Source organism: Dama dama, chromosome 1, assembly GCF_033118175.1.
Source record: "Dama dama isolate Ldn47 chromosome 1, ASM3311817v1, whole genome shotgun sequence".
Lineage (NCBI taxonomy): Eukaryota > Metazoa > Chordata > Mammalia > Artiodactyla > Cervidae > Dama > Dama dama.
The window spans coordinates 54460001-54481087 of record NC_083681.1 but is presented as its reverse complement, the minus strand read 5'-3'; the positions used below and the strand labels follow the sequence as shown (position 1 = coordinate 54481087).

The 21087-nt window shown below is 36.9% G+C and overlaps 1 protein-coding gene across 3 annotated transcripts in view; it reads right to left on the bottom strand.

Moving 5' to 3' along the window:
• UVRAG (UV radiation resistance associated) overlaps positions 1-21087 on the bottom strand; it is a 316126-nt gene that overhangs the window by 239218 nt on the left and 55821 nt on the right. For all 3 annotated transcript variants that reach the window (XM_061150663.1, XM_061150645.1, XM_061150654.1), the window contains 2 exons: positions 19394-19555; positions 14781-14855 (listed from right to left, as the gene is read on the bottom strand). In XM_061150663.1, the coding sequence (XP_061006646.1) occupies positions 14781-14855; positions 19394-19555 (237 nt within the window). The remainder of the gene's footprint in view (positions 1-14780; positions 14856-19393; positions 19556-21087) is intronic.

The following is a 21087-nucleotide window of genomic DNA, read 5'->3' as shown; positions in this document are numbered from 1 at the left end:
ACTGAAAGCAAAAACTCAAAGAAAGAGAAATTTGTACACCCATGTTCATAGGAGCGTTATTCACAGTAGTCGAGGGGTGGAAGTAACCCAAGTGTTCATCAACAGATGAACAGATAAAATATGGTATATTCATATAACATAATACTATTTATCCTTAAAAAGGAAATAAATTCTGACACATGCTGTAACACGCATGACCCTTAAACACATTATGTTAAGTAAAACAAGCTAGTGACAAAAGGATAAATATTATGTAGTTCCACTTATTTAAGGTACCAAGAGCAGTCAAATTCATAGAAACAGAAAGTAGAAGGGTGAGTACCAGAGACTTGAGGAGGAGGGAGATGGGGAGTTATTACTTAAATGGTAGATAGAGAGTTTCAGTTTCACAAGACAAAAAGAGTTCTGGGGATGGACAGTAGTGATAGTGGTGAAACAAGGTGAATGTCCTTAATGCCACCGAACTGTACACTTAAAATGGTTAAGAGAGCGAATTTTATATTATGTATATTTCACAATTAAAGTAATTTTCTAGAAAAAGATTTATATACCAGGAACAAATGGTATTTACCCAAGGTATGTTAAGCTGGTTTGATAAATGAAAATCAAGTCAACACAACATATCAAGTTGAAGAACTCATATTTCCCAATTCAATATTTGCTACAAAGCAATACTAATCAAATCAGCGTTGTACTGGCATAATGACAGACATATACATCAATGAAATAGAACCAAGAATACAGAAATAAATTCATCTATCTAAGTCAACTGATTTTAAACAAAGGTGTCAGGCCTGAGAAAGAACAGTCATTTCAACAATGATGCTGAAACAACTAAATGGCCACATGCAAAAGAATAAAGTTGGACCCATCCCTAACACCATATACAAAAATTGCAACTAGGATCAAAGACCTAAGTGTAAAAACTAAAACAATAAAACCATTAAGGCACCTAATGGTTGCCAACCCTAGTATACTGCTGTTGGGAACATAAAGTGGTCAGCAGCTATGGAAAAAAGTTTGGCAATTCCTCAAAAAGTGAAGCATAGAATTACTATGTCATCTAGCAATTCCACTCCAAGGTATAAAGCCAAAAGAACTGAACCCAAATTCTTGTACATAAATGTTCACAGCAGCACTATCCACAACAGCCAAAAGGTAGGAACAAGTCAAACATCCATCAGTGGATGAACACTATATAACCTCGGAGGTTATCTATAAAACCTCGGATTTGCCAATGGATTCTTAAATATGACGCCAAAGCATAAGCAACAAAAGAAATAATAAACTAGACTTCATCAAAATTAAACTTTTGTGCAACAAAAGACACTATGAAGAAAGCAAAAAAAAAAAAAAAAAAAAATCCAAAAAAAGGGAGAAAATATTTTCAAATCATGTATCTGATAAAGGTCTAATATCCAGAATACATAAAGAAGTCTGACAACCCAACAACAAACAGACAACCCAATTATAAACTGGGCAAAGGACTCAAAGAGACACTTTCAGAAAAGATATACAAACAGCCAACAAACACATGAAAAGAAGCCCAATATCACTAGTCATTAGGAAAATGTAATTCAAAAATCACAATGAGATTCCACTTAATATTTTGTAATAAAAATAAAATTTAAAATTTGGAAAAAACAAAAAATAATGTTGGTAAGGCTGTGGAGAAATTGTCAACCCTAGCTGTTGGGAACATAAAGTGGTCAGCAGCTATGGAAAAAAGTTTGGCAATTCCTCAAAAAGTGAAGCATAGAATCACTATGTCATCTAGCAATTCCACTCCAAGGTATAAAGCCAAAAGAACTGAAAACAAATTCTTGTACATAAATGTTCACAGCAGCACTATTCACAACAGCCAAAAGGTAGGAACAATTCAAACATCCATCAGTAGATGAACAGATAAACTCAATATAGTATATTCATACAATGGGATATCACTCAGCCAAGAAAAGTAGTACTGACACATACTACATTTGGATGCACCTCAAAAGCACTAAGCAGCCAGACATAAAAGGTTATGTATTGTATGATTCCCTTTATATTCAATACTCAGAATAAGTGAAACCGTAGAGAGAAAAGCAAGTTGGTAGTTGCTGGGGGTTGGGGGACACAAAATGGAGAGTGAACGCTTAATGGCATTTTCTTTTGCTGTGATAAAAATGTTATGCAACTTGATGGAGATAGTGTTTGCACAACATTGTGAACGTTCCCAATGCCACTGAATCTCACACACTTTAAAATGCTTAGGGAATTCCCTGGTGGTCCAGTGGTTACAACTCGGTGCTTTCACTGCTGGGGCCTGGGTTTGATCCCTGGTAGGGAAACTAAGATTCCACAAGCTGTGCAGTGAAGCCTCCCCCCCCCCCCCAAAAAAAGCATAAATTCATGTTATATAAATTTCAACCCAATCAAAAAGAGAGACAGTTGGCTATGAAATAATCTACATATGAGGGCAGCTGAAGAGACAGGAGACAATCCTATAAATGAGCTATGCAAAGATACCAGAAATAAACTTAAGATTCTCACGAGAAATGATTGGTGACACTCCACTTAGCTGTTCTTATTTTATGTAAAAAGCTGCCGAACATCTTTTCTACCAAAAACTTATCCACACTCACATACAACTAAAAGCAACACATTATAGAAAGAATTCTACGTCTTAATCCACTCCGCCTGTCATGGAAGTGAAGAAAACCACTTAACTCCTCTAGGTCTTAGTTTCTTTAACAATAAAATGAGACGAAACTACTACTAATATAAACAATGATAAACAATAATAACTAAACACAAAGTAACATGTAGGAGCATTCACAGTATTCCAGGCAGTGTTGTTTTTCACGCTAAATGAATGTTTTATATTAACATTAAAGGTTAACATACATAATACTCACGAGACCCTGTGAAACAGGTACTATTCTTATCCCCACTTTAAAGGTAAGGAAACTGAGACACAGGGAGGATTAAGTAGAAGAGCCATTCAGTCTGGCTCCACAGCTCGTGTTCTTAATGACCATGCTTTACTTGATCTCTAAGACCTTTTCCAGTTCTCAAATTCTGGGTCCATGTACATTTAAGGCAACTCAAGGACATTATTAAACCCTTCTGCTTCAGCCACAACTCAGCAATTAACATTCTTGAAATATGCTAAGAGCCTTGCTCTGAATGACATCTAACGTCACCAGATGTGCAATCCCGACAGACTTCTGATGAAGGATCATAATGGAAAGAAATGGCTCATTTGTATCTGGTTATCTGTGTGAGATACTGCCAAGTGCCAAAGAGCCCTGAGGAGATTTACGTGTCACTCAAAATTCTCCTGAAGCCAGGCCTAACAATTCGTTTTCAAAGAAGCAAAGAGGATAGGCACCAGTCTGGGTGAGCGCCTGTTAAACTGCTCAAGGAAACAGATAATTTCACATACCCAAAGACCAACAGTAATTCCAGGCAGATGATCAGGTGTGTTTCTAGATCAGTGATCTACAAACTTTCTCAGTCAATGGCCAGATTGTAAATATTTAAGGCTTTGCAATCCACATCATCTCCATTGCATACTTTTCTTTGTTTTTGCCTTCAAATTCTTTACAGATGTAAAAACCATTCTTAGCTCACAGGCCACATAAAAACATGTGGGGACTGTAATTTGCTTATCCATGTATTAGATCACTGAATATGTCAACTTTTAAAATGTGTTACTGTATGTTTTGAGAGTTGTCAGCTACTAAAACAGTCAAAGACAATCCTTTATTAAAACTATAAAAGTTCTACTAAAGTAATCCCGTGGACAGAATAACTGTTTATGAAGCAAACAACAATATACACATATACCTATTCATTTCAGTGTTTACTGAGTATCTAATACATACAAGATGTCAGGCAATTTCTATCATCCTTATAAAAGTATACAACCGAATAAAGTATATAACCCAGTTAAGGTTCCAAGTGAAATAAAATTGCTTGTAAGAAAGGTTAAAAAGAAAAGCTATACAAGTTCCGGTATGGTAAAGATTCCACCTAGTAGAAGCAGAAACATCAAAGGCTGCAGGGGTAGCAATACTTGGGATAGATTAACAAGTACAGAAAGCTGAATGGCAGTGAAGCAAAGTCCCACACAGAATGAACACCTTTAGCTAAAGCATGGCAATGGGAAAACATAAGCTGTATTCAGAGAAAATTAAACAGTGGTCCAATTTGTTCAGCTCCAATGATGTCAAAATTACTTGGAACACCACAGGGGAAAATAGTGGGAGATACAGCTACGTGACAAGGTAGAGAGGGCCAGACACAGAAAGCCTTGAACGTCACACTAAAAAGTGAGACAACCTTCATAAAGGACTCATGAAAAGTTTCCGACAGTGTAGGACAATGATCAAAGCTGCATTTAAGGAAAGTTACTCTGGTAATGACACATATGATAAACTAGAGGAAGCAGAATGCCCAAACACCCGTTAGGAGGCTATTTTAGAAATCCACATGTACTACAGGGAATGAGAACTCAAATTCTGAAGAATAAAGAAGACAGACAGAAAAAAGAAGTAAAGATAAAAGCAGAGATATACCCCAAAGTACTATACCACTGACTGAATTTAGGTTGACGGAGAAAAGGAAATTAGGTCAGAGATTTGGCCACATCTAGCAGACCAGAAGTAACTCCATACAACCTTTAAGCAAAGGAATAAAAAAAAAAAAAATGAAAGTATGCTTTAGGAATAAGATTAATCAGGCAGTGGTGAATCAGACAAAGTGGATACAAAGAGACCAGAGCCACAGGCTCGCCAGGAAACTACTGCAGTAATCCTGCCTTATGAAGGTGCCAGGCTGAGCTTAGATCATGGCAATGGATATGGAAAAGCAGCCAAAAATGAGTGATTTCAAAGAAGGACTCAAAAGAGTCCAGAAGCTGAATGAATTGAGTGGATAAAAGAAATCAATCAAGGCTAACTGCAAAATTTGAGACCTCGATAAATGGAAAAAATAGTTAATAAAAATGCAAAAAAAACCCCAAAAAACTGGAAGGGAAAGCAAACTTGGAGAGAAAATTAAAAAGATCCATTTAAAATATAATAATTTGCAGCGGCAGATGTCTATGAAGAAGTGGTCAGAAACTATTTAAACACAGATGAATGAGAATTTTGAACAACATGCTATACAACTGATGACAATGAAACAGTATATCCCAGCAGAGGTTTAAATGATCTGCTACTACAACATTCATTCACTCATTCAATAAATATTTACTGAATCATTACTACATGCCCAGCACCATGCTAAGCACTAGGGATAATTCATTTACAGACACTGTCCCTGCTCTTACACAGTGCACAGTCTAGTAAGAAAGAGAGTTGAGTAAATGGGTAATCAGAATGTAACTAGTTAAGGACGGCGACAAGAAAAATGAAAAGCAAGGGTCTATGAGAGTACATAGAGGGGTGTCCAAACTGTACTTAGGGGTATGTCACAGAAAACCATTCTATGGAAAGGAGGTCTAAGCTCTAAAACTGAAATGGGTAAATTTCAGCTTTTTAAGAAACTGTAATGGGTGGGGTGCTTCAAAATCAAGAATTAGATCACTGTAAGACCTTACAAGTCCATTAACTACTCTGAAATGACTTGAATAAGAGGGACATGATGAACATTTTAGAAAGAGAAATCTGGCTCCAATGTCAAGAACCAGGAAAGAAACAGATGTTTAGCAGATATCTCAAGTAGTGATTCAAAAAGTAACTCAGAAAAAGAGAGGAGCATTTAGGATGACTCCCTGCTCTGACTTGAGAAAATGTATGGACAACAGTACCATGCACTGAACCAAGGAATACAATAAGGGTGGGGGAGATCGAGCTCAGTATAGGAACTGTGGAGAGTATGTTTCTCTGAGATGGTTGGATGGCATCACTGACTCAACAGACTTAAGCTTGAGCAAACTCTGGGAGATAGCGAAGGACAGGGAAGCCTGGCGGCCTGGCGTGCTACAGTCCGTGGGGTCACAAAGAGTCACACGTGACTTAGCGATTGAACAACAATGAGTCTCTGAAACACTCAAGCAATCTGACTCAAGTCTAGATATATGGAAGTACTGACTGGAGGAGTAGACTAGGGAGAAATCTGAATCACCCAGACACAACGTGTTGATGAGAAGACAAAAGGTCTGAGTGGAAGCCTGAACACAGTACCTTAAAGGCCCCAGCAAAAGCCTGCCCCATGGGACTGATGGTAGACTATATATGGGTATGTGTGTGTGTGTTCAGTCACTCAGTTGTATCCGACTCTTTGTGACCCCATGGACTGCAGCCCACCAGGCTCCTCTGTCCATGGGATTCTCCACGCAAGAATAGTGGAATGGGTTGTCATTTCCCACTCTAGGGGAGTTTCCCGACCCAGGGATCAAAGCCATGCCTTCTGCATTGGCAGTCGGATTCTTTACCATTGCACCACCAGGGAAGCCCTAGTAGACTATATACATTACTCTTAAAACTGTTAAGTGAGCTCTGCAAATAGTCTCTCTTCTATTTACTTAAGGAGAATAAGGAATCATAATGAACAGTGGGGAAAAAAAACTGGGGCTCATTCTACTACTTGAGCACATTTTCAGATATAGTGAGCATACTTTTTCAAAATTTAGTATTTATTTGTATGAGGACAGGGAAGCCTGGTGTGCTGCAGTCCATGGGGTCACAAAGAGTTGGACACGACTGACTGACTGACTGAACAACAATAATTTGTTCAACTCCTCCTAAAATGGCTACCTGAAGAATCAAAAGAAAGCTTGTGTTCCTATGCGTGTATGTCAGTTTGGACAGCAACACACTTTTAAGTGTCACTAACTTTAAACTGAGGAAAATGTGCATGTATCTCTGTCAAGCACCTTCAAGCCTCAGACACCCACTTCCACTGAGCTCTGACGAAGCCCAGATGCTGAGCTGCTGAGGAGGGAAAGTGAGACCGCTTCCTCGACACTGAACCTGAGCTGAATATGCAGACTCCCCCAGATCTGGTCTGAGGTTTGAGACAGCATATGTTTTCTTCTTCAAAACAGAAGCAATGAAAATAAGAATAATGTTATTAAGCAAAGGTATACAGATCCTGAAACTAAATTTTTTTTTAAATTCAAGTCAACAGGGATGAAAAGGTTCTTCTTCACAAGTATGAACTGAAGGTTCACACTTCACTTTTTTAAACTACTCTCAAAAAATGATCACAATCATAGTCTCACACTCCAAGTATGAGATGGATTAAATGTCACCAATACAACTCCATAACAAGAGGGTTGACAGTGACCCTGCTGAAGTAGCCATCCTTTAAGAGAAAAGTATACTACAGAACAGAGACAGGACCCATGTGATCCTAGTGGACCTCATTCACTCAAGAAACATATCTTCTAAGCAAAGTCTACAACAAATCCGGGGACTAAAAGAATGAGTAAGACACAACCTCAGCCCTAAAGAAGATTACACTCTAACAGGAAGAAGGACATACACACAGTTACTGTAATTGTGAGAGAAGAGAGAAGTGAGAGGGAAGAGAAGGCAACAGTGGTATCATGTTATCTAGGTGAAAAAGTCGAAGAGAGGATTCCCAGCTTTCTAGAGAAACAATTTAAATGGAAACTGATTCCGAGAGGGGAAAATTTTTTTAAAAAAGTCAAGAATGCCCTCACTACAAATCTAAGAAAGAATAATAAAGATGAGTTTACAAAATTTAAACAAAGTTTTCAACTCTCTGAATCCCCTGGTGAGGATGGGTCTGGAGCTCTGTTTCTGTTTACTTTCTAAGAACCTAAAACATCTACATGAAGAGCCGTGCTTGGCTTTGAATTTTCCAGTATTAAAATTCTGAAAAGCTCAAAAATTGTGCTAAGGAGACAAGATCCTCCAAATTCGTAACAGGAAACATGGCATTTTCCCAGATTATTCTCTGGCTTCAATGAAGAGAGAGAATGGGGACCACACTGCAGCAGCAGGATTTATAAATATGAATTACAGGATGAGATGATTTTCCAAACATCTGTCAGAAGCTAATCTGATCCAAGAGTAAAGGGGGCGGGGGTAGGGGGTGGGGAAGAGAGACTCAGAGGAAAGCCAAACAGACTAATGTGTGGAAATTTTGTGGATTTTGGTGGGTTGATGGCCTCTTGGGCATTGCATGCCCACTCTACAATGATAAATACCCAAAGTCTGTACAATAATATACTTTATACCATTCAGAGCACTTATGTATGTACCCTCATTTGACCTTAACAATGCACATAGTAGATATCTCTAAGTAAATATAAAGAAAGTGACATGGTACTTTGACATGCTCTGTGAAGTAGGAAGAAACCTAAAGACACCACGTAGCATAGTTGTCAAGAGGCTTTTGAATAAATCAGACCTGGTTTCAAATCATTGTTCTGCTACTTACTAAGTCAGGCTATGGTTTTCCCAGTAGTCATGTATGGATGAGAGCTGGACTATAAAGAAAGCTGAGTGCCAAAGAACTGATGCTTTTAAACTGTGGTGTTGGAGAAGACCCTTGAGAGTCCCTTGGATTGCAAGGACATCCAACCAGTCCATCCTAAAGGAGATCAATCCTGAGTGTTCACTGGAAGGACTGATGCTGAAGCTGAAACTCCAATACTCTGGCCACCTGATGCGATGAACTGACTCACTGGAAAAGACCCTAATGCTGGGAAAGATTGAAGGCGGGAGGAGAAGGGGATGACAGAGGATGAGATGGTTGGATAGCATCACCAACTCGATGGACATGGGTTTGGGTAAACTCCAGGAGTTGGTGATGGACAGGGAGGCTTGGTGTGCTGCGATTCATGGGGTCTCAAAGAGTCAGACACAACTGAACAACTGAACTGAACTAACTAATCCTTTAGTAGTTGAACATTTCCTTCTAGGATACTGTATCTATAGAAAGATGATAACTACCTCAAGGAGCTGTTATACAGATCAAATAAAACATGAAAAGTACATAGGATAGTGTCTGACATATAGTAGGTACTCAGTAAAAACTAGCAATCATAATTTGCAAAAGTTCCATATCCATCTGAGTAATACTGTTATTAGGATACCACATCAGCTCAAATAATTCAGAAACAAGATTTCACCCTGGACTTAAACTGAGCTCAGATACCTAGAGGTTTTATTAACAAAGTTATTAATTATTAACTGTTATAAAATTAAAGTTAATTTAATTAAATTTAATTAATTTATATTAATTAAAGTTATTCATTAGAAACAGTCCCTTAGGATCTGTCTGGTCTGTTTCTTGTATTTCATAATCTGCTTGAGGGGGCAGGGTGGGGACAGGAAAACTGAATAAAATATGTGTAAGAATGAGCTACTTTTTGTGATCCTCCAACCTTTCTTTGATGACATACTGAGAGATCTGGGTAGAAATTATACCATATCCCTTTCTCTGTTGTTAAAATACAGGCAGTACTTGACACACTTAATCCCCACTCCTGAATGTTCTGCTTGAGTACCATGTGGGACGTGCTTTGGAAACAAGTTAGCATCCATGAATTTGACCAGCAAGAGGAAATAGCCATCTTTTTAATTTCTCAGTTCTATAAAGTTAACTAGACAAAAATCTCTTTTCAAAGTTTCAGCGTCCTCAGTTTGAAAACAAAAATACTAATACTTTGCCCACCTGAGTTGTTATAAGTTAAAGACAGTATCTTTAACAGCATTTAATCACACAAATAAAAGGATGGAAGAAACCTCAAAAAGCACTTAAAAGAAGAAAATCATCTATTCATCACTTTTACACAGGTGTCATGGTATAAAGAAGAAGAGCATATCTAGAAAGACAGAGATCTATGTTCTGATCCTGGTTCTGCCACTAACTCATCCTGATTTCCTGGTCATTCATTTATTCCCCAAATACTTACTGTTAGCTGCTAGATGCCTGCAGCTGCTACTACTACTAAAACTTCTAATAGTAGTCGCTCTGCCTTCCCTACAGAATAGAGTAAAATAATTTATAGAGTTATGAAAGTACGTAGTGATTTATATTACTTTTGATATTATTATAGCTATATCTACGTTACCACCTAGAGCATGAAACTACTCTCCATGTCAAGTTCAAGAGGCTCTCTAAGCCTTAGTTTCTTTATCTATGAGATAAGAGCACTGAGTTAAATAAGCCTAATATTCCCTCCAGCATTAATCAGCTGATAAGAATTTTTTTAGTTTGAAATGAGGAACCTAAAACTAAGAGAGGTTAAGTGATCTGCTCCAGGATACACAGTAGCAGAACAAAACTGGGATTAGAAATAAGGTTTTCTACTTAGTAAAAGTATCATGCCTTGACCAATATAAAATAAGGAATTCCCATTTGTACAGGCTCTGAAACTTGCTGTTGTCCCTAAATCTTCAATCTCAGTTGGACTATGTACTTGTGATGATCAACTCATGTGGTTGCATTTGTGAAATTAATCACCAAATTGTTATTTCAATCTGAGAGTGTTTTACTCCAAAAAGATTTGATCCTTTTTATTTGGATTCTTGTTATTCAGTCACTCAGTCGTGTCAGATTCCTTATGACCCCATGGAATGCTGCATGCCAGGTTTCCCTGTCCTTCACTATCTCCTAGAGTTTGCTCAATTCTCCTGTTTCAATTTTTTTTTCCCATTAAAATGAGAATGCACTGCCATCTACTGGACTCTGAAGACATTGCTGCTACAGTTTTTTGTCAGAACAAGAACTCTTAACAATTTAAAGCTTTTTATACTTGATCAATAACATACAATATAAGTTATATAAAAATAAAACTCCAAAAGTTGAGGCTAGGGATAAGGTAGGGTAAGAGAGGAAAAATACTATCCCTTTGAGATTTTTAATCTCAATTACTGCTATGACAGTTGTAAATATAGCAAGCATTCACCTGCATTTGTTAACAAAGTGAGCCCCTCCTACATGCTAGGCACTGTTCAAGGGACACAACTGCTGACAGAGTGGTAAGTATTAGAGATGCAATCCCTCTTTTCATATGGTTTAGAGACTACTGAGGAGTGGTGTCCATACTGAACTTTCCTCGTGTGCCAGGCTCATAATATACATTATCACCTTTAATATTCAAAATAATTTATGATGAGGAAGACATTGTTATCTCCATTTACAGACAAAACAACAAACTCAGAAATGACTCAGTTTGCCCAAAATCTCTCTCATGGGTAAGCAGAAGTGGTGCCTGGAATTCAGCTCACATCAATCTGACTCCAACACCCATATTCTTAACCACTAGGAGTGTCCATTCACCCAAGAAGCTGTCAGCATTCTTCCAAAAAGAAAAGTTGTTGCCAAAAAGAAATTCAGATAATGATAACTTTACATATCTGTATTAAAGGTAAAACTCCTGCACAGGGATCTGAAAAGTCTCCAGCTTGCTGGATCAACAGCTGGCCCAACAGCCTCTCACTCCCCATGCTCCTCTAACTGCCCTCCCAGTAGCAAAATCCACCTGGGAAACATCTCTCCCGGTCACCTAGCCTGATTCACCAACCTCTTCCTAAGGTTCTCTTCAAATTAGTTACTTTTCTGCTATAACTCACTGTGTTAAGATCCAAACAACTGACAACAAAAATAATTTTTCAAACTAAACCTATTTGTAAACTGGAGCTCTTCTGGAAAAAAATGCTACTTTATCTCAGGTAAAAGAATAAATGTTGGTGAGTCTGCACCTAACATTTCTGCATCCCAGAGTACTTAGTTTAACGATAGGCATATAGTAGGTACTTGATATTTGCTGACAGAAAAAAATCATGAATCATGTTTACAACTAAAAATAGATTTTTATTATCATTTATTCAATTATTTTTTGTATGCATTGCTGTTCAATATGTAAGAGTTTACATTTGTAAGCCAAATAAATGAAACTTTACTACATAAAATTAACAAGGTGTCACTCCCTAATAATGCCAGCAGAAGTTACTGAATGAAGGATTCAGACCCACAGTATAGTAAATTAATCAATATATAGTATATTAGTCAAAGATTTTCAAATATATCAAATAGTTTCCAAACACATCCCTGGAAGTGAGACTGAATACTCATCCAACGCAGTAAAAAGCTGAGAGATTTACTAGATTCCTAACAACTCAACAGAAATGTGTAAATCCTTTTTGAGAAGCAGATAAACAAAGAGGCAAAAGTTTTGAGCAAATAAACTTCACCTTTTAGACCATGGTGGCTGAAGATACTTTAACGTGGACAGAGGAAGAATTAACAGCAACATAATCATCAGATGTGTTTCCGGTTACAACTAATGTAAAAAAACCAGGAATGCTGAAGAACTGGTCAACCAAAACTTTAGTCACTATTTTAAAAGTTGCTTTAAAACATGTTTCCTTGTGACAGTTTCACAAGTAACCTTTCATCTTCCATATAGAACATACGTTCTTAAAGTCTTGCTGCCTTAGAATATTTTAATCCTTTATGAAATATTTCAACTACAGATATTCTATCCATATTCAGTGACTGTGGTTACAAGTATATTTGGACTTATTTCTATCACTGTACCACATGCTTCTGTTTACTATTTGTTTTTTGTTTTCCTTTTCTGACTCCTATCAAGTTGACAAAGTTTGCTACTCCTTATATTCCCTTTTTTCTCTCTGTCAATTAAAAATCTATGTTGTTTCTAGTATTCAGTAGGTATCTTTACATTTTTACCATGCACACTTAACCACAAGCTATTATAAGAAATTTTAAACTTGTTTAAAGTCTCTAGCCTCCTCCCGAACAAATCAATGAGTCTTACTCTTCAAACAGTCTCCCTCACCTTATTATTGTTGTCTAGAGCAAACAGAGTCCTCAGACTCTCTGTGGAGAAGGGTCAGTTGCTTCTCCTTCAATCCACTGTGAGCTGATACTTTAATAAAATACAATAATAAAGGCATAATAATGTCAAATGGCTTATGTCAAATGTCAATGTCAAATGGTTTGGTTCAAAATCAAACCAAAACAAAAATCTCTCTTTCTTTAGCCTGAGATTCCACAAGAGATTTCACTCCCTTTTACTCATTCATCTCTCACCATTCCTTCTCTGCCACCTTTTACAACATCTCCTCCCATATTTAGTCTTTAAAAGTGGGAGACCCTCAGGCCCATTACTAAGTCCCTTTTTTCTCACTAAGTACTGCTTATCCTTGGTCTATCTTCTCTGAACTCATGATTTCAGTAACTAGTTGCCACTGTTATATCTCGCTATTTATATCTCTATCTTGCGTCTCTCCTCTGAACTCCAGATTCATATAATCCAAATGTCTCCTTTAAAACCTACACAGGGCTATCTTGAGGTATTCTCAAAGTCTATATGATCAAATCTCAACTCACGATCTGCCTCCAACAAAGCTGGTCTTCCTCCAGTTCCTTAGTTCTCTCAATGCCTGGTACTTTTATCCATCTGGTTATTTCATCTAAGCCAGAAACCCAAAAGTAATCCTTAACACCTTCTTTTTTCCTCTATCCTTTACCCTAAATTCAAACCAAGTCCTAACAATTTTACCTCCTAAAACTTTCCTAAATCTATCTGCTATTCTACCATAACCCTGTTCCAAAGTATCAAATCTCTTACCTGATACACTTATAAGTAAGATCCTTCTTCCTGTCTTCCCACATACATTCTTGCCTCTTCTAAAATCAGTCCTTATAGCAGCCAGAGTAAAATTATTAAAACACAAATCTAATTATACCTCTGCCATGGTAAAAATCCTTCAACACACTTCACTGATCTTAGGATTAAACCTTTTAAAAGGTTCTAGTATGTGGTCCCTGACTACCTTTCCAGCCACATCTGGTATCATTTTCCGTTATTACCCAGACCTTCCTTCAGTCCCTTAAGACTCACCACTTCCTCTAGCATTTCATGGCCTTCCAACATTACCCTCCTCTACTCAGAATACTCTCTCTATTCAGCTCTCACTCTCTCCACATTGCTCACTTCCATTCATCCTCAGGATTGCAACCTTAAAAGTCAAGTCCCAAAAACCTTTCTTGAGCCACTAGAGTAGGTAAGATCATCACATGCTTTTACAGCACTTGCCACCATTTATGTTTATATAGTTACCTGTTAGGTTACCTTACCAGTGTGTTTCTCCTCCATACACTCTATGACAGCAGGGAAATCTGTCCGCTCACCATTGTACCCTTAGCACTTAGAGCACAGTAGCTGATGTATAGCAGGCGCTCAATAAATAGTCACTGAATGAATGGAGCATTCTAGCAATAGCATTTCAGATCATCAAGAATTAGATCATCAACAACATGATCACTAAGGAAATCATGTAGAAAACTCATTTCACTGATTTGTGGCTAAAATTAAATAGGATAAAAAACATGAATCACCTGACACAGTAGCACAGAGAGCAGGCACTTAGTAAAAATAAATTCCTTCTCCTTTCTCTAATCACCTTTAAATACAGAAACAGCAAAGACTATAATATAACTGACTACAATATAACTTGCCTCAGGATTCTTAAATTTATTCAAAGTTGTAACAGATACCTGAAATATTTAATGAAATTGTATTAATCAAAAGCCACTATTCTTCTTTAACCCCTAAAGAATTGTTAGAAAACAGCCAGTTGAGATTTTCTTTCAGAAAAATTAATATAATATGGATTTAGAAAAGATGTATGGGTGCAGTTAAGATATGAGTTTTCACCCTAAGCCACACTAAACAACAAACTTACACCAAAAATATGATTTTATTTACACAGAGCTTTTGCCTGATGTATCAATGCACACCTGCACTAACAAAACTCACAGCATCATGCAAATACTCTTACCTTATGTTCAAATGGAGCACCGTAATAGCCATCATTCAGCCCAAAGATTATTTCATTCTGGTTGCGGGCATGAATCTGAGAGAGGAGGAAAATACATTATTAGTTCATCTCATTCCAATCAAGTTTTAATGTGATTAGAAAATGACAGGACCTACTTCAATGTTGAAAAATAATTGGCTATGTCTAACAAGCTAGCAGAAAACAAACTGCATATCATAAGACAAGGTAATCAATTTAGAGTTTCCTGTTTTAAAGTTCTCACAAAATCATCACATGAGATCACAGGCACCATCATTCACACACATTTTCCACAAACACTTCTTGAGGTTGTTACAGAAAGCAAATTCCTTAAGCACAGGGGATTAAGAGGCATACTATACATTCTTTAATCTCAAAGAAAACACAATCCAGGACTTCCCTGGTGGTCCAGTGATTAAAAATCCACCTGCAATGCAGAGGACATGGGTTCAATTCCTGGTCTGGAAAAATTCCATATGCCTTGGGGCAAGTAAGCCCATGCACCACAACTACTAAATCCCATGCACCCTAGAGTCCATGCTCTATAATAAGAAAAGCCATCCCAACGAGAAACCCGAGCACCATAAGGTAATATAGAGTAGCCCCAATCACCACTGCAACTAGAAAAAGCCCATGCAAGCAACAAAGACCCAATGCAGTAAAAAATAAATAAAATTTTTTAAAAATAACAGTTCAATTAGTCTGTCAATGCTTTAAAAAAAGTAAAGTCCCAGAAAAAACACAAAAGGTTAATATTATTTTTTATCTTCAAAAAGATAGTCTAAAGATAATATCCAGTCCCCAAAACCTTTAAAAGTCTACTAATTATTTTCTACCAACTACTCTTTAAAATACAACTGATTTGAGCTTCAGTCAGTGTTACTTCAAATTAAACTTCATCTAAAAAGTGGAGTAATAAAACTTTCAAAATTGAAGAAATAAGAATTTTTAAAAACTCAAAATTCATAAAGACTCATATAGACTCATAAAGTCTATAAAAACAAATTTGATTACTTGATCAAAAAGAGTTGTGGCTAAAATGTTTTTTAATTGCTTTTGCAATGAGGAATTAAAGTGAGGGTTCAAGTGGGGGAAAGAACAAAGACTACCAGAACAGAACATTTCATCTTTTCTTTCTCTAGCTAGAGATACAAAAGCCAAAGTCAGCAACAGAAAATTCCTGTGAACATTTACCTGACTTCCATACCCACCATATCTGTTACTAAAGCAGAATTAATCACATGCTTCCTGTTAACCTATACCTTTACTCAACTGAATACAAGGATACCAAAAGATGGACCTGCCATAATAAACTTATGACAAAAACTATAAACCAATTTTAAGAAGTGTCCCATTTTATGACAGAAAAGGAGAAAGCACTATGAAATCAGTTTCAAGATTAGCAGAAACGCAAAAATTTTACAAACATATTTTATACATATATATATCTCGAGAGGAAACATTAAAATCATATGCATTAAAATATTAACAATGGTGGATCTGAACAAATACTTCATACACAAAAAAAGAAGAAGGTGGAGGGTTGAGAACAAGTGTACATTTTCTTAATGTAAAACATCATTTCATCATTAGGGAAATCAAAATTAGGATGAGATACCATCAGGATGGCAAAAATTAAGAAGACTGACAATAATAAGTCCTTACAAAAGTAAGGAACTTTCTTACATCGCTGATGGGGATGCAGAATGATAGTCACTTTGGAAAAAGTTTTACGGTTTCTTACAAATTTCAACACAGCTCTTACCATTAGACCCAGAACTTCCATTTATTCAAGAGAAATGAAAACTTACATCAACACAAAGACTTATATTTAATTATTCACAGCAGCATTATTCACTGTAGTGGTGGTTACTTACTTCATACATTTGTCAAACGCATTGAAATGTATATATTAAAAGGAAAAATTTTACTGTATGTAAATTTTAGCTCAAAAAACCCTAATTTGTAAAAAAATTTCATTCAAAAGTTATTGATTCCCTGACCCTATGCAGGCTTGTCTAAATACCTCATAAACGTACTCCCGTAGCTCTCTTTGCAGGTATTTATCTATCATTAGTTTACCAGGTCCTAAGAACCTTATCTTATTCATTATTCATCTCTGGATCACTGACACTAAGAACAATGCCTGTCAGAAAGCAGATGAGCAATCAATAAACCTAAGTGATTCTGGCTATTAACCTAACACAGCTTAGCCTTGCTTTCCTCTAAAAATCTGTAACTCTATTATATCTGATTTTTAGTAGTATGTTGTTGTATCTATTTCATAGGTGACTTTAAGTGTCTAACTGGCTTAGAAAACTGTTTTCCCCAGTGTGGAGATTTCTTAAAAAACTGGAAATAGAACTGCCATATGACCCAGCAATATCACTTCTGGGCATACACACTGAGGAAACCAGATCTGAAAGAGACACGTGCAGCCCAGTGTTCATTGCAGCACTGTTTATAATAGCCAGGACACGGAAGCAACCCAGATGCCCATCAGCAGACGAATGGATAAGGAAGCTGTGGTACATATACACCATGGAATATTACTCAGCCATTAAAAAGAATTCATTTGAATCAGTTCTAATAAGATGGATGAAACTGGAGCCCATTATACAGAGTGAAGTAAGCCAGAAAGATAAAGAACACTACAGCATACTAACACATATATATGGAATTTAGAAAGATGGTAATGATAACCCGATATGCAAAACAGAAAAAGAGACACAGAAATACAGAACAGACTTTTGAACTCTGTGGGAGAAGGTGAGGGTGGGATGTTTTGAAAGAACAGCATGTATATCATCTATGGTGAAACAGATCACCAGCCCAGGTGGGATGCATGAGACAAGTGCTCGGGCCTGGTGCACTGGGAAGACCCAGAGGAATTGGGTGGAGAGGGAGGTGGGAGGGGGGATCGGGATGGGGAATACGTGTAACTTTATGGCTGATTCATATCAATGTATGACAAAACCCACTGAAATGTTGTGAAGTAATTAGCCTCCAACTAATAAAAAAAAATAAACTAAAAAAAAAAAAAAAATGTTTTCCCTTTCTCTTGTTATCTGCTATACCAACTTTGTAAGAGGATACACAAATGCTAACTCTCTGAAAGTAGGGTAAGTAAGACCTAAGTACATTTGGGTATTTTAAGAAGACAACCAACTAAGGAATGTATGAACTCAAAAACATGATGAAGGCCATCTTCTCTGGCCAAAAAAAGACTTTGACAGAACCTATAGCTCTGCAACTCTAATGCTAAGAAGCACCACCCCATACAAAATGTAAACAAGTGCTTAGTATCATTGTGCATAGGGTCTATGCACAAACAGCCAACTACAGCACATAGGAAGACAGAAAGAGAATGTGCCCCAGTGCCTTTAGCCAGGCTAAAGGCAACAAGCATTTGGGACTAAAAGAATGACCCTAAGCCAAAGTCATTACTTCATGAGTTTTAATTAAGATCAGTCCTAAAAGAGAAGAAAAAAATATAAAAATAAAACAGAATTTAGAGCAGGTTAGAATTTAGTAAAGGAAAATATTTATTGCATGCATTGTTCTGGTCTCTATCCAAGAACACAAAATAAACTATGGTGTGCAAAATAAGGGCAGAGTTGTCTTGTTGTTGTTATTTTTAATCTGAAAAATATATAGAGAGAACTGTCTAAAAGAAATATACCAGATGGTATATACTGAATAAATATTAAGAAATATGAAGGATGTTTGCAGATATGACTAACATTTTAGCATTGCCTTTGTCAGTAGTAACACAGGTATAACAAAATAGAAGTGGCATTTATTCCAATGTGGGATGGGTGGTTACCAAGGACTACATGTATACAGCAGTGTAGTACAGCAGAAAGAGAATGAATTTTTAAGTCAGCCAGGCCTCATATAAATTCCAGCTCCACCTATCAGTGTGATCTTCATCAGTTTCTTAAACTCTCTGAGGCTCAATTTTCCCATCAGGAAACTATGGGCAATAATATCAACTTTCACAAGGTTGTCATAAACATTAATTGCAGTTACTTATGTCTGGGAATGGCAAACAGGTTTCATTTCATATGCAATTCTGGCATATTGCTAGGTGCATTCTGGAACACCGTGTTAGAAAAGACCACACAGCTACTTCTGAGCTCAGATAGCTCAGTCAGCTGCATCAGTCACGGGGAAGGCATTTGTCAGGCATTTGTCATCCCTGTGTTCAACAAATAGTATTTTTTGGAAAAAAATTATTTTTGGAAAAACCCTACTCTACTGGTCATAAGAGAGGTGTTTATTTTCAACTTATTTTTCAGATTCTAGGGGAAATATCCAGCATGACAGAAGAAGCAGAGTACTATAAGAAAGCAAATTCTTTCCTACTGCCCACCCCACTCAAAATCCTCTTAAATTAGCAGCTTAAAGCAGTTCTTCATAAATGTTTCCAGTTATTTTTTAAACTTCCCAATGACTCAAATTTCTGTAATTAAGTAAACAATCATAAAAAGGTCTCTCTTTATTAACAGGAAACAGAATCTGACAATTCAACAAAAAAACCTAGATGGTTTCTTTGGGTAGGACAACTACTTGAAACTGCAGTCTAAAATTACCTGTTGACCCAGGTATTTCAGCCCATCCAAACAGACTTTCCATTCAATCAACAGCTGGTAGATGTCCTCCTTTCCACCCCATATCTTCACCACAAAACAAGACACAGATGTATCCAGACGGTCTGGCATTATTCCAAAATCAAGACTCCGCCATGTTGGATTCTGTTAATGGAAATGAAAACATGCTTTAGGAAGACCCTAAATGTTTAAAGTTATTTCAGTTAGGTTGTATATCATTTTGTTTTTTAACCAAAAGAACTCATATATTACATTGCAAACTTAAGTGAACTAATAAGACATTCCAATTAACATGAAGAGAGTGATACTGACACTTTTTAATTTCTCTGCTTATTTATTATAGTCACTAGAAGGAGCATATATTCTAGTCTCTAATTAACATGGCTTCCAATGGTAAGCCATTTATTTATTCCACACAATACACAATCATTAAGAAATAACATATAAACAATGCCCTCAAAGTACCTCCAACCTATTTCTGGATTTGAACAACTCTTTAAATAATTACACAGTTTCATGGAAAGTCCAATATTCAAAAGATTACAAAGTGGCGCAGGAGGGATTAATAAACTATGAAGGAAACGGGGGAAAGAGGGCATGCAGGCCATGAAGTTTGGCTTTTACAGGACAAATAATATTTCACCAGGTTGAAATAGGGAATTTCCCAGCAAGATAAGGGCTCAGAGGTGTGAAATAGCACAGTGTGGTCAAGTAACTAAGGCAACTGCTAGAACACACAACAGAAGAGTGGCAGGATGCAAAGCTGGAGAGATCAACAGGAGACTTCATGCTGAGGAGGTAGTTTACTATGTACAAGATGTGGGGACATTGAGAGGTTTTAAGGTTAAGAATGACAAGGTCAACTTTATGCTCCAAAAGAAGTTTGTTTTCCATTTAGATAGTTGAAACATTCTCTGAAAAGGGAAAAAATTAAGGGACTTTAATATTATCAATAGACATGAACTACACAATGCATCCATTACTTACTTTCGATTATTTCCCTACTTTTTAAAAATTCTCTTTTTAATTTTTATGTGGAGGATAATTGCTTTACAATATTGTATTAGTTTATGCCACACATCAACATGAATCAGCCAGAGGCACACATATGTCCCTTCCCACCTCCCACACCAACCCACCCGTCTCTAGGTTACCACTGAGCACTGGGTTTGAGCTCCCTGTGTCATATAGCAAATCCCCACTATCTATTTTACACATGGTAGCGTTTCAGTGTTACTCTTTCAATTCATCCCTCCCTCTCCTTCCCCCACTGCGTCCACAAGTCTATTTTCTATGTCTGTGTCTCCACTGCTCTCCTGCAAATAGGTTCATCAGTACCATCTTTCTATATATATATGCATTAATATAGGATATCTGTTTTTCTCTTTCTGATTTATCTCACTATGTGTAATAGGCTCTAGGTTCATCCACCTCATTAGAACTAACTCAGATGTGTTCCTTTTTATGATTGAATAATATTCAATTGTATTATTGTATAGATGTACCACAACTTCCTTATCTATTCATCTGGTGATGGACGTCTAGGTTGCTTCCATGTCCTAGCTACTGTAAATAGTGCTGCAATGAACACTGGGGTAACGTGTCTTTTTAAAGAATCCACCTGCAATGCAGGAGATCCTGGTTCAATTCCCGGGTCAGGAATATCCCCTAGAGAA